Below are 22,081 nucleotides of genomic sequence, written 5' to 3'. Positions count from 1 at the left end.
AAAAATTCTCTTTACTCAATGAATTACCAGCGACCACACAAGGAAAACAAAGGATGGCGAGTTTATTTTTCTGCGGTGAGCCCGTTTCAACACTGCAATTATTCACTGACACCGCCTTCAAAGGTTCCTCAATCGAAGGGTTCAGGGGCTGCTGATAGTGCTGAGCTACAGCAGGAACAGGCCAGCGCTCTGTTACACTGTCACATCAGCCGATGTGGACGCTGCCGTCACGGCGATGATCCGAATGATGATGGATTCACTCACTTTAAGGCACTGGAAATGAAATAAACTGAGGTTGTCGTCTGCTCGGTGGTCTGAATTTAAGGGTGGGACTTTATGGCATTTGCTGCTGCCGCCTGTAGGGGGCGTGCGGCCCAATTCCTCTGCCTTCCTTGGAACCTGTTAAATACAATCAGCGGTTTGTGCTTGATAGTCATTTTTCCGTTGAGAATCCTTTGAATCAGCATGGCTGCTGGCCAGATGCAGATTTCCCCCATGATTGAAAAAAATAAATAGCAATTTAGCCTAATTTTCTGGCGAGAACAGCCATACAATCAAAAGCAAACAAAAATGATTTGGGGAAACAAGCAAATTAGGGTAAAAAAAAAGAAGAAAAAAGAGCCAGAATCCAGTGAATAAACAGATATTGCGGTGAAATTCAAAACACAGTTAGTTTGTTGACCCAGATTGAGCGTATTTTATAATTTCAAGCAAATGCAATCACAGTTGTTCACAGTATCCATACATAGCGCAGGCCAAACAAAATGATAAATAAAATATGGGGGCATAAACATATGTCCGTGTGTGTGTGTAAGTGGCCTGTGTGTGGCCAGACTCGCTGGGCTGATCTTGGCCCCCGGCTGCTGCTGGCGTTGAGCATGTCTGTAAAGAAACAGCTGGAGGCAAAGCCAACACCAGTCCTGTTCAGGTGCTGGGCCCTGCCAGCAGCGACAGATTCCAGAACTTTCCATGGTCCCGCGTCTTGGCAAGGGCAGAGCTGTCCTGATCCGCACACCTGGCCCACCAAGAGTCCAGAATCACCTCTCCTGTCACTGTGTGATGAACAGGTCATTTACAACCCAAGTGTTTGTGTGTTTTTAAGAGTTATGGGCCCAGGTAAAGAAAACACCGTGGCAGTGGACCTCCTGTGTGTTGCCCTAATCAAACAGAGCTGAGAACCTTAGCGCTGTAAAATACCCGCCGTTTAAATTTGTTCAGACTTGTACGGTGGAAAACCCGCACAAAAGGGGATATTCATTAGATTCATTTAGGCCCCGACAAAGATTTGTTGTGTTTGTCTTTGATAGCGCCGCGGACTCGTGACTTCAACCCCAGCAGCCGGAGAAAGCGCCAGGCGTCGGACAAATGGGAACGTGTGACTGCGGCCCGCCGCCCGAGGCAGAGGGAACTATTTGAAATCCAGTCCTCACAAATTATTCAACGTATTTATCATCGGTAATGCTTTCCATAGTGACGAAATGGCCCGCTCCCCTGAACAGAGGGGTTACTTGTTGGGGAAAGTTAATTTCAATTTTTCAAGTCTTGCTATTATAAGGGCTTGTTAAAAGGTATTAAATAATTCTGCTAAGTGGAGCCTGGATTTAGGGCGCGCAGAAGGAAGCAAACCTTTTTCCAGAGCTGCGTTTTCTGCGAGACCAAATTCCAGCAGAAAAGGGGCAGAAATTTTAAAAATAGAGTGGGAGTCAAGAGGTTGAACAAAATGGTGGTTTTTATTTTTACTCATCTTAAATCATTAAAAAAAAGAAGCTGAAGTGCCTTGATTGGTTTAAAACAAATTCAGAATTTTTTTTTTTTCTGAATTCAGAAGCCGGGGTTGTAATTGAATTAGCCAGCATGGGTAAAACATGATCCAGGAATATTCGATCTAATCAGTTTTGTTAAGTGAAACCAGATGCATAATAACTTCGCTTCCTTCCAATTAAATCCAGCAACACGGAGCGAGAATCACTGAAAGCCGAGATCTTGGAGGCAAAACCTGGTTACGTAAGTTCTGGAAATAAGACAGAATTCTCCCCGGCAGTTTGTCTGTTGCTTTGGCTAAGCGACTCTTCGGCGGCGTTCCGGCTAAAAACTCTTGCCGATGCGTTCGTGACTCAGTTATGACTGGGCCGATCTAATTCGATTATGGGAAAACCTTCTCAAAACCTGATATTCAAGCAAGGGAAAATAAGGTTATGCACATCGTGAAATGTGCATTTCACCTGGTGTGCCTTGGCGCGGCGCTCTTTGAAAGAAGCCAAACTTTATTACTGTTGGAAAAAACGATGTCATCTTTGACGTGGCGTGTGTGTGTGTGTGTATGTGTGCGAGAGGGGTTATTTCTTTGCTCTGTCTCCCTGGATACGGTTGCCACCCATGATATCTAACCGAACATAGACAGAAATACACGTTAGCAAATTAGGGGTGGAGTTTGGAGAGAGACAAAAACTTGTTTTGTGAGTGGCTCTCTGGCATGTGGACACTTTGATTGATGGTCAGCTAAAGAGCGCTAGCTGGCCCATATTAGCGGCCTGACGCTGCCAGCTCTGAGGGATGCGTAGGCATGTCCTCCCTGGTAAATGATCAGGTGTTTGACTCTGTCTGGTAGGAAGGAAGTCCTTATTAACGTCGAGGAGAAGGCTCAGCAACCTCAGGCATTCTCACCCACACACACCCAGGACCGCTGCGGTTCATTAGAAGAGAACCCGGGCAGGTGTGCACCCACGTGTGGCGCCCTTTATTGGGCGCCGTTGCAGCTGCGGAGGTGTTAAAACAAATTTATCAACAGCTTCACCCGTTTCGGATGAGTTTCCTCTGATCTTTCGATGGGAAGACTTTGACCCCGTCCCACCTTGTGGGTTTTTTTTGGCCTCCTGGGGGCAGCAGAGCATAGTCAAAACACAATTTTGACGTATTACCTTACACGTTACGATCACAAGTGTTCCAAAAGAACTGAATAAAGCAAGATTGACCGTCCAATTCTCCCCACTAGCCATTTTTCAGTCTGACCTGAGTCCTGGCAATAACGCTACTAATAATAAAGGAGTGGGCGGAGCTTAGTGTTATACTGCAACCCTCCACCAGAGGGCCGCTGAGTCTAAACAGCTATTTAAAATAATCCTGCCATCAGACCTCACTGTAAATACATAAAATGAGGCTTCAAAGCTTTACCATCCTGTAACAAAGACAAGAATATGAGACACATGCCAGTTAGCAACCATGCTATTGTGTGGACGTCTGCTCGGCCTATTTGCCTCCTACATTCCTTTAACTACTTCCTCCTTCCTGTATACTGTTTCAACCACCACCTCACTTGTGCATTTCTGCCCACACGGTTGTTCTTTGCGGACTGGAGACACATTCGAGTTTATTCTTGTGTGGTCACAACGCGCGCTTTAGGGGCTTCCAAAGTGGTTCAGCAGGTCGGATCACAATGCGTCCTCGGTGGGTTTTACGTACATTTAGACCTGCATTTATCTGAAAAAAAGCAACATCACATGCTAGTGACGGTGAAACGGTTTGTTTGGTTGTTTTAAAAAAAAAAAAAACATAGTTTAACTATGTTTATTGGTCCATATTCACATGATTTTTGTCAAATAAACTCGTTCCCCCCCAATTTGCAGCTGTGGGAATTATCCACCCCTCTCACAGTTGTGGACGGAGATGCTAGCTACCTGCGAAAGGAACATATCACACCTACGCAGCCACTTCACTCCCACCATTAACACTGAACTTTAAAGGTCTACAACAGCTCTTCACCCCCCCTCCCCGTAATCCATCTGCACCACAGAGCTGGGCTCTCCTCGGGGACAGTGTAATATAAACATATTCAGCATGCCTCAGTATTTCCAAAGCCACTCACACAAGCCTTACCCCATCAGAGAGAAAGGGGATCTAGGTCTGAATGAGTGCCGCTTTATTTACAACTCTTACAGAGCAAACTTAAAAGTTATTCCCTTTTGCTCATGCTATGAAAGCCCGGCCTTATGTCGTAGATCTGTAAGACCGTGGGCAGCACAAAGCAAACAGTTGTGAGCTTTGCCTTCCTTCCTTCCTTGCTTTACAAGGGGATGTAGATTGGAGAAATATGTTAGCTGTTGTGAGCAAATCCGCTTCATGGATTTAGACTGTTGGGGAAACCACAGTCGGACAGAAAACAAGCTGCCTGGCTGGAGCCCATGTTTGAATTACGCTCGGTGTTGATTTATCTCCTGCCCGGAGTATGTAATCGAATGTCTAATGGACTCACTGTTCATTAGTGAATTAACACTTTTGAGCATTTACATCATCATCGCTGAGCACATGTTTTCAATCGACAGGGAAAGTTATTTTAGGCTTTTTACTCAGAGGGTGGGGAGATTTTCTCTGTATGAACCATTGTGAAAAATATAGAATTACAGAACAAGTTTTCGTCAACTGAAGGTCAGCACCAGACCAAACGCCTCTGAAAGAGCTATGGCTCTCCGAGGAGCATTACTAACCCTTTTAAAAGAGCTTTCCATTCACAATTGTATTTTTCTCAAGTTTACATCAGCTTAAATGTTGTTTTGGCTAAAAGAACGTATTGAAAATCAACCAACAGGGCATTGTGTGCTCACGGTTCCAGATGTTCCATTAGCTGCGGAAATGACGTGTTGGGTGGCTATTTGTCATATTTAACATATTTGCCAAATGTGTTCGGTGTTAAATACTTTCATTGTGTTTAGAGCTGCTCGTAACGGAGACTGAGGACGAAGCATCTTGGTCTCCCTCTGGTGGACGAGTGCAGAAAGACCAGGAGCTCCTCCTTTTCTCAGTCGCTTCAGACACTCAAGATGAAAAAAAATAAAACTCAGCATCAATATTTGTTCCTCACGAAATACATCCTGGCATTTTGGGTGTTTTATTCACTGTGGAATAATTAAGCAAAACAATTTGATATCGTACAAGGGGACGAAACCCGATGACTGACGGATGAACTTGTTATCAGGGCGGCAGCAAATTGAACCTGGGAGTTGAATGTGGCTGCGAAAATGACATCCGCAGTACTCTAAATCAGCTTTGTTTCCCCAGTAAGTCCTGCGTCACTTGTTTTTACAAGAGGAGGAGGTTGTGAAGCCTCTGCGCTATTGTTTCATAGCCGCTAATGACGTCTGCAATAATATACCATCTCATCCAACCGGCCACCTCCTCTTCCTCTCAGGAAGCAGCTTTTTTGTCTTTTATCTCTTTGAGAAAACCGAGAAGAACAGCGTGAGAGCGGCGGCTGCCAGCCGTGCCAGTCGCTGTGCCCCGGTGAGCACCAAGCGGGTGGCCTCAGTGGATGCAGGGTAGGGCTGTCCAGAGGCGGCCTCCAGCATCTGTGTCTGTCTGCCAACCTCTGAACGTGTCCCAGGGCGGGCTGGGGAGGACAAGACCGCTCAACAAGGCCTCTGCATTGAGCGCAGTCCATTTCAAATAGCCTATGGATAAATAAATACAGGATCTAAGTTCACTGTGCAGTAATTGGTCAGGAAACCAACAGAGACAAGCTCATTTACAGTAAATGGCTCAGCGTCGAGCCGCTGAAGTGCGCTTGGCTCGCGCTGCGCATTATAACCGTTTGGAAATTTCAAGCCGGGACTCTTTTTTAATTTTTTTTTTCTCTTCAGCGTTTAAATATTATGACATATGTTTTTCAGCGGGAACACAAAACTGCATCTGTGTGTCGGGGCGGGAGTAAATGTGGAGGGATGTTGAACGCAGAAACATCACGGCGAAGGATCGAAAATGATGTCACGGGGATTCGACGCGTCTAAGGCAAATAGTGTCACTACGGTTTCTGCAAGGTTACTAAACATTTTTCACCTATTTTTCAAGGACATGCAGGAACATGTAAACAGTCTCTCTCCCCCCCCTCACACACACACACACACACACCACACACACACACCACACACACACACACACACACCAGAGTGGTTAGTCTGGCCAGCCTTGTTGACCCACTGGCTTAGCTGTGGTTGCACGCTGGACGCAAAGCACTCATTAATGATTTGAGGCCGCTCTTCACTTATGCAAACAAACAGGCTCAGGCCGTTATTACCGTAACACCAAGTGTGTGTGGTCTCCTCGGCTCAATCAAACCTCTGTGGGTTCCTCGAGTCTGTCTGAGGCGGTGTCAGATGTCACGACTTGTCAGACGTGTAAAGGGACGTGTTGCTGGGAGGCTTGTTGGTACAAATTAGGAATATTTCTAAATGGGGTTTAATAACAGTGAGGCTCACACAGTTTTTTTTATTGGACTTCTAAATATACGATAATGCTAAACCAGTTTTAAATAGGGTATGTTAACTAAAATAGAGTGGTTTGATTGGTTCAAGGGTTTCTTATATTTTTCATCAAGAGGTAATCAAGAAAATAACAAGGACCTCAAATATTAAGAGCTGCACTTGAGCAAACGTTTAAAACTATCCAATAGCATAAAGTTCCCGCCGCGTGCTTGTTTCACACACGGCTGGACGCCAGCCACAAATGCTGCACAGTAGCTGTTGCAGCCCGCAGGCGTGTGCACCGCAGTCAAATGCCACAGCATCACCACAAACCACAGAACATAAAACACCACGATAGGTTTTATGTCACATGTAAAACGCCATAATGACCCAGAATGCCTCCGCAGCGGTTATCTTTACACGGACGCGCAGTGACCTCCGCTGTGTGGGCTCGCTGGCAGCCCGGGCAGAAATTTATGCTAATGTTTTGGGTGATAGGTCTGGGACGGGAGGGTGGTGGCCGCTGGTGGTGGCTATGTGGTAACTGTGGGGGATTTCAGGCTGCCTCCAGTTGGCCTTGGATCTGGCTCTGAGGTCAGGAGAGTGAGAGGGGGCATCAGTCATGGGGCAGTTTGTGGTTTGGGTTTTGGGGCGGTTGAGTAAGAAGTAAAGAGTCTTCCCCCCTCCTTTCCCAGAGTTGGGAGCACAGGGCCACTGTAGAGAGGCTGGCCGCCCTCCGACACCCCACCGTCAACACTGGCCAAGAGAGAAATGCTAATGTGGTGGGCACCTTATGAAGCCAGGTCAAAAACTCTGGCTTTCGACTTGTTTTTCTGCTTTTTAAATCACTCTGAATCACATCTTGGCATGATCAAGCACAAGGTTTATTAGCAAAACGAACAACATTTAAGGTTTTGACTAGGAACAAGGTCTTACATAAAATAGATGAGTGTAAAAACGGCTCCGGCTCAGATGAGCAGAGCTGTGCCAGGAAGGAATCATTTCATCTTAGAAATACATTTTACAGGCAAAAAAACGTCCAGTGGCAGATATTTCCTGTCTGAAAAATAATGATTTAGGGAACGTGTGTGCGAGACCAGGTCTGGACAACATGCTTTTGTCCTGACAGACCTCCCCGACTTACTGTCTCCAATAGTCTGACGTTTATGATTAACATAAAAATCTAACTGTAAATAAGAGATCAGCTCTCAAAGCGAACTGAGGAGGATTATCATATATCTTCTCCCCACTAAACAGGCCATTGTGCTCAAGGAAAAACTCTTTTGGAACCATTTTATATTACCAGTAAATTTGCGTAAATGGGCTGTAATAAATGCAGAGACTGTTAGAAAGAAAAATGTTTTCCTTACAACAGATAAATGCACATTATCATTGTGAGCAGGGTTGACCATGATGGCTGAATGTGTTGCATGAGATTGTTTCAGACTCCCTGGGAGGTGTTTTGGGCATGCCCACCCAGACCTAGGAGAAGCTGGAGAGATTATGTGTCTCGGCTGGCTTGGGATTCCCCCGGTGGAGCCGGTGGAAGTGTCTGGGCTTCCTTCCTGAAGCTGCTACCCTCGCGAACTGGTCCCAGATAGGCGGCTGGAAGAAGGACAGATGGAAGTCAATTCTTTCTTTTGTGTGTTCAGCCTTGTCTTACTTTCGGTGTGTGTCCTTACAAAGACCCAAATAGCCCCTCCAGACCAGCTCAGATGTGCCCAAATGGAGAACCAATTAAGGGTCCATGTACCTGGCCTGGGCCCCTACCCTGGAGCCAGGCCTGGTAAAGGGAATATTGGCGCCCTCCTGGTGGCAGGCCTTTGCTGACGGTGCCTGGCCAGTCTCATTAGACACAGGCGTCTACACATGGGCCCTGCATTTACAGGAGGAACCATAGAAGACATCTCAATAACAAAGAACAAGTTGCATCATATGAAACACATTTCTGTTTCCACGATTCTCAGCGAAGTCAAACGCACTCCCTCCAGCTCCAGTTAGAAATAAAACACGTCGACCTCTATGTTTATTGCCGTATTTTGCCCTTTAAATGGAGCTTTATTCGAGTCTCCAGGTTTAATGTAGTAAATGTGCACAAACCTGACACATTTTTTAAGCACCAATAAACCACCAGCTGAAAAGAAAAACAGAGCGCTTCAATTTTAAACGATATCTCCTGAGGTTTCGTTAATAAACTGCTGCCTCAGTAACAGAACTGTTGAAAATGGCTGACCCCGGAGGTAAAAAAAAGGGAATAAAGAGCATTCCGGGGATGACAGCTGTGATTGGTAGGTGTGAATGAGTCGATGAAAAGTCTTCCAGCGAGCCGCAGCTCGACGTAAAGCATGTCTCATTTGAACCAAGCCGAACGATTCCTACAGAACCTTAAGAGAAAAAAAAACATTAGAAGAGAAATGTAGCTCTGCAAAAATCATTTTTCATGTGAGGTTTTCCAGGATAACAAACCCAAAGTGCTCATGTGAACAAATGGCCAAACGTTCAAAGTCCACACCGCATCATAAAGAAACCATTATCAAATACATTTCTGACTGCACATCCACCATTTTCCTGCTTTTTCCACATAAGAAACTGGCTTTGCGTGACACCGGAGATCTTCCAGAAGGACACGATCAACAAAAATGCTTAGCTTTAAGCTCTTTTCAATGGTTTTAGCATGCGTGACCTCCACTTTACTTTCCTTTTCCACAAATTTCCTTTGATTTAATGGAAACGATGCTGTAGATCAATAAAAAGCATCGCAGGAAAAGGCCCACAACAAATGCACGGTTGGAACAACAGAAGCCGGGATCCTCGACCAGAAATAGACGTCCGCTCAATTTTGACTCAAAATGAGGGAGTTTCTCCGGAGTGTGCACCAACAGGAGGGTTCAAATTCTTTGAAACTTCGGTGGGTGGGTGTGTATATTTTCTGTAGGTGTGAATGTGAAGTAGGTGCAGCCTGCAAAAGGATGAATAACGGACAGGAACACTGTTCTGTGTTGAGAGTGCAATTTAGCATGAATCAAAAGCAGCTTTCCTGGCTCATATTCCACACGCTGCCGTCTGCCAGGAAATAGATTTTTCTCTTTTTTTTCACATTTTTTTGCAGGTAAAGCCTTCGCAGAATGGAATCAAATGAGGTATTTTTTTCCCTATCGCATGTTAAAGTGTTGGAAGTTTAGGGCAGACTCACTGGAAACAGAAGAAAGCTGGCTTTTTTAGACAGCGGGGAGGGGGTCGGCTATATATTTGTCCCGGCCCCCAACCCTTTCAGAACCCCCTTGCTGGATTGAATCATGGCTGCTTGTAAAATACTGAGCCCCCATTAAGTAATTTACCACGACTGGTCTCCAGTCTGGCCTGAAGTGATTCCACTAATCATCACGGCTCACACAAATAATTTACGAGTTTTATTCACGAGGAGAAATGCAAGTTATTCCACCCAGTGAAACAGTAAAAGTTGGTAAAGTAACCACATAAATGACTCAGGATTTTCAGTAGACTTTATTCATCTTTATCACACCACAACCACTTTTAAAAACCAGCCCCTGAAAATGGGCAACCCCCCCCAACTCCCATTTATCCGTGCCGTACGTACGTTACAGCGGTGTTAATGCAGCTGTAATGTAATGTTAATGTGGCTTTAACGCCTGTCTGTTAAATTTAACTCAAGTTTGACTGTTTTTTTCAGCGTCATTACAAGTTACTGGCCGTGTTTTGACCCCGCCAGGCCTGCTTCTGGTCAAAGCTGCAACATCCAGCTGCACATAACAGCAGAGAAAAGAGATTTACAAAAGAAGAAAAAAATGCTGCCTCGTTATTTACAGTACATTACATAAACAATTCGTTTATCTGACAGGGGCCACGATCAGAGTTTACAGTCAAATCTTTGATGGAAAAATTCCTTCACAAACAAGAGGCCTTTAACAGATTCAATAAAAACAAAGGAACAAAGGAGGGTTTCTTTTAGGAAAGGAATCAAATGACTAATATCCAGTATCTTTTATATTTTTGCCTTGACCAACATCGTGACTCCAAAAGACTGCAGGATATAAAAAAACCCTGATTTATCAGGAAGGGAATGGCGAGGAGAAAATGTTCAGAGGTTCTATAGAACCGCCCTGACTGTGCAGACAGGCTGCACCATTGTCTTCAGCAACTGATGAGTCACGACCCAGAAATGAATCAGTGGAACAGTAAAGTCTCCAAGACCTAAACTGACTTTAAGCACAGTTGCAGTATGACAGGAATGTCCAGGATTAGCTTGAGTCATCTTCCATTTATACCTTTTAGTCCTCTTGCCAACCGGTTTTAATAATGTAATTTAACACAATCATAATGGCTGGCTGTTAACTGCCGTTTAGAAGGTTGCTTTTTTAAAACTCTTTTAAGTCATAAATCAAAACAACACGACACAAACTCGTTCTCAAAAACCTCTTCAAGACTTAATGTCGAAAAATAACGTACAACGTATCGCCAATAGTATTTTTAAGGTGTTTTTTTTTAAGATGAACTTTTACCATGTTGATTTCTGCACATAGTGCGTAAAAGAAGGAAAATGATCAATCTCGTAAGTTAAATTGTTGAATAAACACCATAATTCATTAGTGAGATGTAGATTTGTTGGGCATGAATGGGATAAATAACCTCCTCTCAAATATGAGACTACAAACAAGACAAGTCTGATATGAAAGAGAGCAGGATGAAGTCGTATAATACCTGGATTAGACAGAAATAAGGGAGTTAAACCCCCCCCTACATAGGGTCTATATACTGTTGCACGTGTGCGATCCTAAAAATAAATGTTCTCTGGGCCGCCGATCCTGGAAGCAGACCAGTAACCTGTAATCACAGACTGGTCCCATCGCATTTCCAGTCCAACAGCCAATGATATCAGAGGTGCACCATCAGCTGCGCGGCCGGGGTCGCGCACGGCCGCTCCGGCGCAGAGTTCCCTGCACTTTCCTCATGAGCTGAACATGAGAGATACCTCAGAGCCCACTGTAACCATCCAGTGGTGAGCTGGTTTGCTGAGGCAGAGTGGAGGTGAACTGAATGGTCCGCAGTGAGAGGCTGTGGGTTGGGTTTCTCTGAGGTTATGGTCATTCTCCCCTGGGAAAGTGGTTAGGACTGGCTGTTTACTTTGGAGTAACCGTGGCCCGCTCCAACCCCATTGGTGCACACCTGTCATTTTGGAGAAATCTGTTAGACTTAATGTCGGGATTGCAGCTGAAATGATCCCGAACAGATTAAAGATCAGTGTATTCCGTGCTGGCGTGGGTGTCACCTCCTTGCCGGAGCAGGTGTGTGTGTGTGTGTGTGTGTGTGTATGTGTGTGTAAAGGAGCGGGGGAGGGAGTAAGAGGAGAAGGGTGGGGAGGGTGCTGGGACTTGACTTCATGGGCAGGGTCTACAAGTCAAGCCTGCATCTTCAACTTTCTCTCCCAGTCAGACTCACACAGACTCCCTCACTGTGCTCCAGTGAAAACACCCTCTCAGCTCTGATCTCCCGCCCGGGGCCACCAGAGAAGATGCTTCGCCGTTGCTCTCTGTGAAATCACAGCGAGCAGGGCTGCTGCCAATGGGCTGCTGCTGCTCCTTCCTCGGTCGTCTCTTTTTAACCTGGACTCTCGGGAGAAATAAATAGCGCCTCGCTTGCTGTTGGGAGGCAAATTAACGGAACAGAGCTACAGGGGATTTCCCCAGGCTGCCTGCACGCCAATGGACCTGGACCCGGGTTTTGAAGGGGACAATTTGTTTTTGGCAAAATAATATTTTTTCCCCCCCGTTTCGCCTCGACACGTATCAAATGTGCAACGAGATCATCTCGATTTAAGGGCTTGGGAAGCAGCTCTGAGGAACTTTCCCGTACAAACTCGCACCACGTAAGTCTGATTTACTTCTGTACTTTAATAAACTGCTCCCTGGTGCCATTAATGCAGCCTGGGAGGTCCCACATATGCAGGGAACGTCTCATTTCCCCAGCTGCAAACACATTAATAAGCCCTAACTATTCATTCTTAAGCTCCGTTCGACAGACTGAAGTGACTTCTGTCTCCTTTTCTCCAGACCGTGGGCTGAAGGATGTGCTCCGTAGTCATGCTTCATCAGTGGAGCCTGGCTGTCTTCTTGCTCTGCTCACCAGTGACTCTTGATGGGAAACCAGTGGACGCAGTCAGCAGCAGAATGTGAGTTTGCTAATTGCGTTAATTCCCAGTAATGCAACGTGGAACTTCAATGTGAGCATTTGTAACATTTTCCTGCCGTTTTGGACTCGGAGAGCTCGGTTTACCTGTGATGACTCAGTTCAGGTACAAGCAGCCTTCACAGCTTCGGCGCTGGCATTTTCGTGTTCAGAAACATGTTTATGCTGCCACCTACTGCACTGAAGTCTCCTGGTGTGTGGCCCTCAAATTAATCTGACATCATTTATAAAACTGTTCCACTTATAAAGTCAACACTGTAGAGTACTGTGAAGGAGAAACCCGTGGGTGCCAATAAAGTCTGGCTTCAGACGGGTTCCAGAGGAACGCGACAGGATGCGACTGATTTATGACAGGTTCTGGGAAATGCCTGCGTCTGCTGTCACGTTTTTCTGGATTATGTCTCACAGATCTCTCTGTCTTTCGACCTTGTGCTTTAAGGCGGAGGTCGGTGAGCCACGCCCAGCTGATGCACGACAAGGGCCGCTCCCTGCAGGAGTTCAGGCGTCGCATGTGGCTCCACAAGCTGCTGGAAGAGGTCCACACGGCCAACGAAGAAGCCCCACCTGTGCAGAGCAGGACCCAGACCCAGACCTTCAGCGGGAACTCCCTGCACGAGAAGCCCCCGGGGGCCACCAAGAACCTCCCTGACAGGTTCAGTTTGGACCGAGAGGGCACGAACCTGCCCCAGGAGACGAACAAGGCTTTGGCTTACAAAGACCAGCCGCTTAAACTGGCCACCAAGAGGAAAAAGAAGGCGAGGTTAGGTCGGCACAGAGAGGCTGACAAGAAGCGGAGGCGGGCGCGCTCGGTAGCAAAGGAGCCTTGAAGGATGCGCTGTTGCCCTGGCAAAGAGACTCTCAGTAACCTTCCTATGGTACTGCACTAAGACACTGACACAGGCTCAGCCAGACTGGGATCTGAGACTCTGCCCGACTTCATATTACGATGCCAAAATCCTTTTGTATGATAAAATGTTGCTATGCGTCTATTTTTTATACTTCCTGGATTTCCAGGAACACGCCATCTTCTTCTTAGGTTCATATTTATTTGGCTTCTTTAACCCCGATTCACACCCAAACAAACACCATCTCTACACAGCCGCCAAGAGGAACTATTTATTCTCTGACATCAAAATTGGGACGTCGACTGGACTCGCATACGGTTCACTGAACACATCCGTCGGCGCTGTTCCGCCAATAATTTATTTCACTTTGAACGTGTGTATTTATTTTGTGAATGTATCACAGTGCTGCTGACAAAATTCCATTGTGCACTTTAGGTATATCCAGAACATGTTCTTATGTGGTGGAGTTTTAGATTTCTTTTCGATGTTCTCTCTTCTCACCAAAAGCAAATGTAACTTATGGGTCGCTTCCACAGACCCACTCTCGCCGTTTGACATGATAGTTTATTTTTGCAGGACACGCCAAAGCAGCGGCTCTCAGCCTCATTTAAAGTTCTTCATTTGCACTGAGGGCATACTGTACATGTTTCCAGTTAATCCAACATTAAAAATGTAGCCAATAGAAACATCTTTGATGCACGGTGTCATTCTTCACGAGCCAGATTTGCCTCAGACACACAAATATTGGACCGATAAGGACCAAAAAAATTGTGTAAAAAAAAAAGAAAAGCCAATCAACCTTAACAAGTGCAGCAATTCTGTTCTTGTAATTGTCAAATATTTATGTAAATATAGACGTAGGTTGAATTCTGAACTCTGTCATGTTTATGAATGCAAACAATTAATTTGGATTACTCCATCGTAATTGTTGAACTGTAAAACCCGAGTTTCAGTAGCTCGATACACAGCAACAAACCTCCCTACTGGAGGCGTTTGGTACAGAAAAAGAGATTTTGTTCCCCTTCGACCAGAAGGTCACTGGACATCTTTACCGTAAGCTGCTGTTTCCTGTCCTGATAGGAGATTAAAACCCTCCCCTTTTGTAGCACTATGTCCTGGAATAAAACAAAAATCCTCAAAGTTGTTGACTTTCCGGCACAGGCAGAACACAAGGCCGTTAACCCCCCACTTGAGTACATGTGGCTTTTTTTTTTTAAAGCCACCGACTGCAGATGCTGGTAATGGAGATGTTAGTGAATGCACCGTCTTCAGCTACATCCTGTGCTAAGAGCAGCGTGCACCACAGGCCATTAGCTGACATGTAGTCATAAATGCAGGGGGAAAGCCTGATAACGCTGCCGTCAGGGCCCTGCTGCTCACACCAGAGAAATCAATTAAACAACGAAGAGAGGCATTAATATCTCCAGAGAAGGGGAAGGTCGCGGAAAGTGATCAATGGACTGGCCTTTTGTGGAAATTTTAACGTTTATACACTCCCCAATTCATCTCCATAAGAGGAGAAGGCCATTTTTAACTGTTACGCTGCCTTTAAAAGGGTGTTCCACATAGATGGGGGCAACAATGAAAACTAAAATCCAAACCAGAATAAATACAACGCCAATGTCCTCGAACACAAGCGGAACAGATACGACCTTAAGTGCTCTCAGCCCGCTGCTCTTTAAAACCAGTCAACCAGAATCAATCGGACCCAAGTGATGTTTGCCTTCTCCCCTCCGCCTTCAGTAATCGTGCCGTATGATGAGCCCAGAGCGGGTGGCACCTCTCCGTTCCTCAGTCCGGCTCACCAGGATTGGCGCCAGGAGCTGTGATTTCTGTCGCCTAAACTAGGATGAGCCACCACCAACGAGCACCGGCCTGAATAAACGGGCGTGAGCAACGACGATGGTGAGAAAAACAGCAAAATGATTGCTAACCGGATCATGGGAGAACCTCGTCTTTTTGGTTCTATATAGTCCAAACATAAAGCTCTTTAAAGTTCTATGAGGGTTATTTGTGTTTTTGTAGCTGAAGAAGTTATTTTAACATTATTAATGAGCTGGAAATTAGATGTGAAATTTCAGGATGTGGTATAAATTTCCACACAAATAAAATATGCTGACATATTTTAAAAATAGCTGGTCTTGTTAAAAAAAAAAAAAGGTGCTGTATATCTTCTCCAGTAAAATGATGATGTTTCATTTAACCAGAAGTTTGACGCATTAGCTGAGTCTATATTTAAAACGAATGCTGTTTTAGAGCTGATGGTATGATGCTGACATGGCCGTTCCCAACACCTACGGGCTGATTTTCGTCTGCACCTGTGGAATCATCCTCGGAATCGGACTCTGCGCCAACCTGCTGGTCTTCTCCCTGTTTGCCAAACACAACACGTTACGGAAGAACCGCCTGGACCTCCTCCTGCTCAGCATGACGCTGGCCGACTTCCTCACCCTCCTGCTCATCCCCTTGACCCTGCACTCCGCTGCCACCTACTCCTGGCCTCTGAGCGACACCTCCTGCAAAGTCTACCAGTTCCTTCTGGCCTTCAGCCTGGCTGCCAGCACCTACTCGCTCTGCGCCGTGTCCATGGCCCGTGCCATGATCATAACCAACCCGTACCAGCCCCCCACCATGGACACGGTGGTGCTGATGTTTGTGCTGGTCTGGGCCCTCAGCTTCTTCATCAGCCTGCCCTTGCGTATCTTCGCCAGGAAAGAAAGCGTAGCTACAAACCAGTCTGACTTCACCTTCTGCCTTCCAACCATTCACGAGCACCACTACCAAGTGGTCCTGAGCCAGTTTGTGCTTTACTACTTCGTACCAATGCTGGTCATCGCCTTCAACTATGTGCGACTTGCCCTTTTCCTCCACAGGAGCCCAGTGATGTCAGCGTCCAGCGCCAGGAACACCCGCCGTGCCTCCATCATGGTGTTCCTGGCCGCTGTGACCTTCTCAGTGTGCTGGCTCCCTGGCTACGTCCTGGAGCTGTGCGTGTACCTGGGGCTGTACAGCCACGGCCAGGCTTGGGACATGTTTTACTTCATCTGCACCGTGCTGCAGTACCTGCACCCCTGTGTCAACCCCGTGCTCTACGTGCTGCTGTCGAAGCGGTACCGCCACAGGAGGGCAGCCTGGTTCTTCACATGTCACAGGAACAGAGTGCAGCCCCAGGTCACCAGCATCAACACCGACAGTATTTAAATACCAGCTCGAATCACTGCAACTTTTATAAGGACTTTTATACAAATTAGGCCTAAATAATCAATTTAAGGAAAATTAAAACCACATGGCGCATGAGATTTCTGAGATGTTGTATTAATCCAATAATATTTATTATCATTTATAACTAGACACTGCTGTGTGTGAAGTGCATAGACTAGAGGCCAGAATGGGTGATTACAACGTGTTCTCAATGCTTCGCATGACAGGAATGTTGAATACAGCAGCGGTCCCACTATAAAACGTATTTTTAGCGCAGCGGAACGTTTCCATTTTCCTTCTTAACAGCACTGGTTCTTAATAACTCACATTCTAATTAAACTGGAATTAACACCAGCAGGTTCTCTATCTCGTTAACCTTTGCAGTTGTGTCTTTTCAAATGTAAGTTTCTGATGGGGAAAAAAAGTACCAAAAGAGATTCCAGCAGATGCAGTTCAGCAAGTAACCCATTCTGGGAACTGGAAGAAGGTCCTTGTAACCCCTCTATATCAACAAGAGGATGACCCCCCCCCTCTGTGAAACTTGTCAGTTTAGAGATGAGCGACAGAGCATGATCAACTGGAAAGCAACTGTAAAGAGTAGAAGAGGGCCGGCTGGCTTCTGGAGCCTGCTGCAGTAACAGGAGACCGGCGACCCCTCCCTCTGCAGGCTCACCCCGTGACTTTTGGCCTTCTCTCGAGCTTACAGCAGGGGCAGCTGGCCTGACTTGTACACACCGTCATCTGTGGGCATCAGAATGTCGCATACAGTGGGGCTATAAAGGACGCGTGCTGTGCCTCTGTAAAAAGGCTGAACTGCTAATTCTGTACGGACAACAAATCTTTTTAGAACGCGGTCAGTTTACTCAGCTGATGATTATTTCCTTTTATTTATAATGTTTCTCAGTTGACTTTGTTTTGATCTCCTTTAGACACACAACACTCAAATGAATAGTAATTGATTGTTGCTGAAAAACATGTGCTATATTAAGCCCGCTTGCGGTACGTTACAATACGGCCAACAGGGGGCGCTAGATGACGCTAGAAACACGTCCCCGGTGATGCCGTTTAATCCAGTAAAATTTGGGAAAATGGCGGATATCTAAAGATATTTTACTTAAAATAAGACAAAAATTCCTGGTTCGTTAGACTGCAACCCTATTTTCCTCCAGAAATAAGTTAAGCCAATTTCGGGTAAAATAAGCACATTTATATTGATTATTTATTTGTCATGATTTCAGGATGTCTTCTGTCTTTTTGAAATAGCAGAAATATCAGCTTCTTTTCTGAAAATTGTGGAACTTTAAATACTTCATTGCTTGATTCACACAGCATTCCTGATATTTATGTCGAGCATTTCTGCCGATTCGACTGTGTATTCACGTTTCCTTTAAAAGGACAATTTTCATCTGCTCTCACACGTTCAATGTAACATAAAAAGACTAAAACAGCGCACTAATCTTTATTTTATTCAGTTTCCAGTGAAATATTTACATAATCTGGATGTGCCCCCTCCCCTCCATGAGTGCAGGAATGTTGAACACAGCAAAACTTATTTTAACTTTATTCAGCTATAATGGATAATTTCTACAGTACTGAAACTATGTTTTTAAATCACAGTGCTAATTTGTAAAGATGTCCACAACAGTAAAAACCACTGGACTATAAAAACCTCCCTCTGCAGACAAAAGGAAATGTATTAATGACAATGCAATTTGCATTTAGTTACAGGCTGGTAATTTATCAGGTAGCACTCATGAGAATGCTGATAATGTAGCTGTAACACCATGCATAAGTAATCAAAATGATGACTATTACAGCAACTTCCATTTCCTTCAATTTTCTGGTCAATTTTAATAAAAAAGAGCAAAATCCAATTCATTTTTAATGTGCAGAAGCAGGTTTTTGGTGAGCATGAGGCTGTTGACAAGAGGCGATGCTGACTAAAGAAACAAGAGCAGGAAATAACTTTAAATTTCCAACCAAACTGTCCCCCTAAGCAGCACCAGGCTGTTTCAGAACCATGGTCAGCACCAGGAATTTCAACATAGGTTTACTTGTGATTATATAAGAACGTGAATTCACTGAAATTTAAAGTGGCAAAAGCTTCAGCTGGTCTTAATGTGGCTCACCGTTCAATTCCGGCGTCTGGGTCAGCTTGTTGGGGCTCTGGTGTAATAGTGGATCCATCAAAATAATCAAGGCAACTTCTACTTCACAGCTCGCATCGGGGCCACTTTTACCGTTTCTATAGTGACTTCTATAACTTTGCTCCTCGATGAAGTTATGTTGCCCGGATCGGCGAGATCCGGGAGGCTGCATTCTTGACACACTCTGCAGGTTAAGCAATAGCCGGCAGAAAATAGCTACACGCTGTAAGATCAGAGCGGGCCGTGCTATGAGCTCATCCTTCCATGTGTCATATAGGCAGGTGATGAAGGAGCGTTGCCTGTTTATTTATAGGAGGCTCTAAGGTTCCCCGGCAGAGGGTCTCTTTGTGAGCTGGATTTAAAAACGGCCCCTGTGAGAGCTGGAAATACAGCAGAAACTGAGACAAACGGGCCCTGTTCATCGTGCTGCGGGAGCACACGATGCTGAGCGTCTCTCCTTAAATATTAAGATTAAAGATTCGATGAGGACAACATCAAGGTTCTAGCTCACCCAGGGCCACCGGGCCGTCTAGATGGAACCTTTAAACACTCAAATAGACAGAAAAAGGCTCCTACACTCACAGCAATGATGACAGGTTGCAGGGCGGCAGGAGCGCTGGCAGGTCGGGTGCGAACGAGGGAAATGTTTGAATTAACTCGGAAAACCTCCGAACCTCTGAACAAGGGAGGCTTTGTGAGTGCAAGTGTAAAGAAAGAGAGTTGGAAACCTGCATTTACTTCAAATTCCTCTTAAATGTATCCGCACCGGAGGGAGGTTTTGTGAGGATTTGGAGGAGCTACGACTCTTTGTGGAGAGCCATCAGTCTGTTTTGACACCCAACAAGGTCATTTTCGGTGTTAATGATACATGAGTAAAGGGTGTTACAAGTGAGAATCGAGAGAGAAAGTAGAGAATAATAGCTGTCATTTTCTTTAAAGAAATATTCTTAAACTGAATAAAGAATATAGCTGGAAATAATAGCTGGAATTCAGCACTTTGGCTAAAAAAGAAGCAAGGAACCTTGTCAAACCCCAAAAATACGAACTCTGACCCGCTGACCATTTGAGTTGGGCCTAAATAGAGACTTCAGTGATTAAACAGATTCCTTAAATTGCTGCACCTCACCAGTTCTCATCTCTCTGCATACTGAGAATGAGGAGAGTTTTCTCTTACACACATAAACCAATAGAAGTCATCAGGAAGTCCGTCGGCGTAGCTGCGGCTGTGTAATCGAATGCCGGTGGTGGGGGGAAATTTGAGAGTAGGCTCCTGTCAACCTAAAGTGACCAATAAAAATACAAGTCCGAGACCTTTTGGAGTCCTCCGTGATTAACAACCCATGTGTGCTGTGAACTGATCCCCCTGCAGTTGCTGCTAGCCTGAATTTTGGACCACGCCGTCGACTAAAAAAGGGAAAGGGCCGATCGAGGATCGAAACGATAATCCGAGGTAGGCAGGGGACAGGACACGCGGAGGTAATTCCAAGGAAGTCTGCCCGCTGGATCCAAAGGGATCTGCTTTCATCTCTAACCGCATGCCGGGTCACCGATCTGCAAAAACACGGACATCAACTTCAGCTGACAGCCGGGCTAAAATTGGTCGCTATCAAAAAGCCCAAACTGGCGAGGGGCTTGGGTGACGTCTCCACTTTCAGGAGTGGAAGCCCTGGGTTCAAACACCTCAGGGTGCAGGGACAGCGTGTGCCACCACAGAATTCGTAATGGGAAAGGTATAAACACAGCTGGGGCTCTAATGGGAAAATATTTTCACACTATTAATTAGGTGCAACAGGACACTCACAAAACGATTTTTAAACTGCATAAATCATACAAGGAGCCTCCTTAAGGAACTGAAAAGCTATAAACAGGGGGAGTCTGATCAGAGATGGAGGCGAGGACAGTGTGGTGGCCAGCTCAGCCGTGTTCTCCTCATATCTGAGCGGGTTCCCTCCATCTTTGTCCCACAGCCCATAAACATCCACAAGGGTTCTCCCTGTGAGAGCCTGGTCCCGCTCGAGGTTTCTACCTGTTGAAACGGAACTTTTCCCAGCCACTTTTGTTTGGTGGCCAAATAAAACTGTACTTGTTTTACGTCCGTAGATCGAAGGGGTCGTTACCATGACAACGTGAAGCCGAATCCGTGGAGGTTTTTGAGTACGGCCTCGTGATGTGTGTCCACCCTAAAATGGAGAAATGACTTTTCCCTTTTTGCCACCTTACCACCTTTTACCACCTACCAGGATTTCCACAGCCTGTATGGGGCAGCTGACCCCTACCTTGGGGGGCTCATTCCAGCATGTGATGCTGTCACCACCAGCCCTGCAGAGCACACGACAGGCTGGGTCAAACACCCCCCCCCCCCCATTTGATTCTGACCCGACCCTGCAACACCAACGATGTAATCAGCAGCAGTCAGCTGAAAGCGCCGCTCTACAAACTCACACTCTCCCACTTGTGTCCATTCACGGGTTGTAGCAAAGCACACACACTTACAGAAACACACACACACTTTGTAAACACTTGGTGTGGGGTCCGGAGGGAGGGGGGGTCACACCGTGTCTGAATGTGTCAGTAATAACCGGATTCTGTCTATTTTCACGCTTCAGAAGACCGAGTTCTATCGTCCAACATGAAAAACAGCCATTTTGGAAAGAAATGTTTTTAATTTTATTTATCATAAAATATTTCTATTTTTTTAGCATGTTGTCAGTGATGTTTGAGTCACCAGACAAGCATTCTTTTAAGGAATGATGACAAAGCAGCTTCAGGCGGTGTGAATGAATCGGTACTATAGCGTTACCATCGAGGGGTGTGTATGTGTGTATTTGTGTGTGTGTGTGTGTGGGGGGGTATCTCTGGCATTTTTAGGTTGAGCCATTTTTAACAATCGGAGGGTACTCGCTGTCAGCGTGCGTGCATCCCATAATCTTTACAACGTGGCTCGTCGCATACCATAATGCTGAAGCTGCTGTTGTATGTGGACGAAAATATAAAGACTTAACATTATCAGGCATGACGTGTCAACACGGCTGCGCAAAGCTAACGTGCGGCTCCTGCAGATGTTTACATATCGAACGTGGCTTCTCTCCTTCTCCACACGACAGGGTCACATGTTCATTCCTGGGCTTGTTTGTTATTGTATGTTTCCTTGGATATAGCCGAGGCCTGGCGCTCTGGAATGACCCAGACAGCTAACACATTAACAGCAGGTGGCACCGTGTCGTGACAGCGACATTTGATTCCGGGCCTTTGTTCGGTCATGGATCGGCCCCAGCGCGCTCCCGGAACCTCATAAACCGGTCTGCGAAAACCTCTCTGATGTGGAGGTTCGCTGCAGCATTTTATACCCTGCGAATCCAGCCCGCGTCCACGCAACTTTACAAACCATCCAGTTTGTTTTAGTAACACCGATTAGCGCCCGCTGTGCTATTATTGGTGTGTTCCCCGGGTCCAC

General features: G+C 45.8%; 2 protein-coding genes across 2 annotated transcripts; both read left to right on the top strand.

Moving 5' to 3' along the window:
• The first annotated feature begins 11,629 nt into the window (after positions 1-11,629).
• pthlhb (parathyroid hormone-like hormone b) lies at positions 11,630-13,965 on the top strand. Its single transcript, XM_057052993.1, has 3 exons — positions 11,630-12,114; positions 12,299-12,417; positions 12,874-13,965. Exons 2-3 carry the CDS (start codon positions 12,314-12,316, stop codon positions 13,259-13,261), a joined length of 492 nt encoding a protein of 163 aa, XP_056908973.1. The 5' UTR covers positions 11,630-12,114; positions 12,299-12,313; the 3' UTR covers positions 13,262-13,965.
• Positions 13,966-15,046: 1,081 nt separating this feature from the next.
• Positions 15,047-16,964, top strand: LOC130536799 (galanin receptor 2a). The gene is made up of 2 exons (XM_057052992.1): positions 15,047-15,184; positions 15,536-16,964. Exon 2 carries the CDS (start codon positions 15,557-15,559, stop codon positions 16,478-16,480), a length of 924 nt encoding a protein of 307 aa, XP_056908972.1. The 5' UTR covers positions 15,047-15,184; positions 15,536-15,556; the 3' UTR covers positions 16,481-16,964.
• Positions 16,965-22,081: the final 5,117 nt, after the last annotated feature.

The sequence above is a fragment of the Takifugu flavidus genome, chromosome 13 (assembly GCF_003711565.1).
Source record: "Takifugu flavidus isolate HTHZ2018 chromosome 13, ASM371156v2, whole genome shotgun sequence".
Taxonomy (NCBI): domain Eukaryota; kingdom Metazoa; phylum Chordata; class Actinopteri; order Tetraodontiformes; family Tetraodontidae; genus Takifugu; species Takifugu flavidus.
Note: the sequence above shows the minus strand (reverse complement) of the source record. Positions and strands in the feature narration are given on the sequence as shown.

Bases quoted from the DNA above. Each gene is read 5' to 3' on its own strand.
- pthlhb (XM_057052993.1), top strand. From the start codon at position 12,314: ATGTGCTCCGTAGTCATGCTTCATCAGTGGAGCCTGGCTGTCTTCTTG. The intron at 12,418-12,873 runs GTGAGTTTGCTA...TTGTGCTTTAAG, and splicing joins GACGCAGTCAGCAGCAGAAT to GCGGAGGTCGGTGAGCCACG.
- LOC130536799 (XM_057052992.1), top strand. From the start codon at position 15,557: ATGGCCGTTCCCAACACCTACGGGCTGATTTTCGTCTGCACCTGTGGA.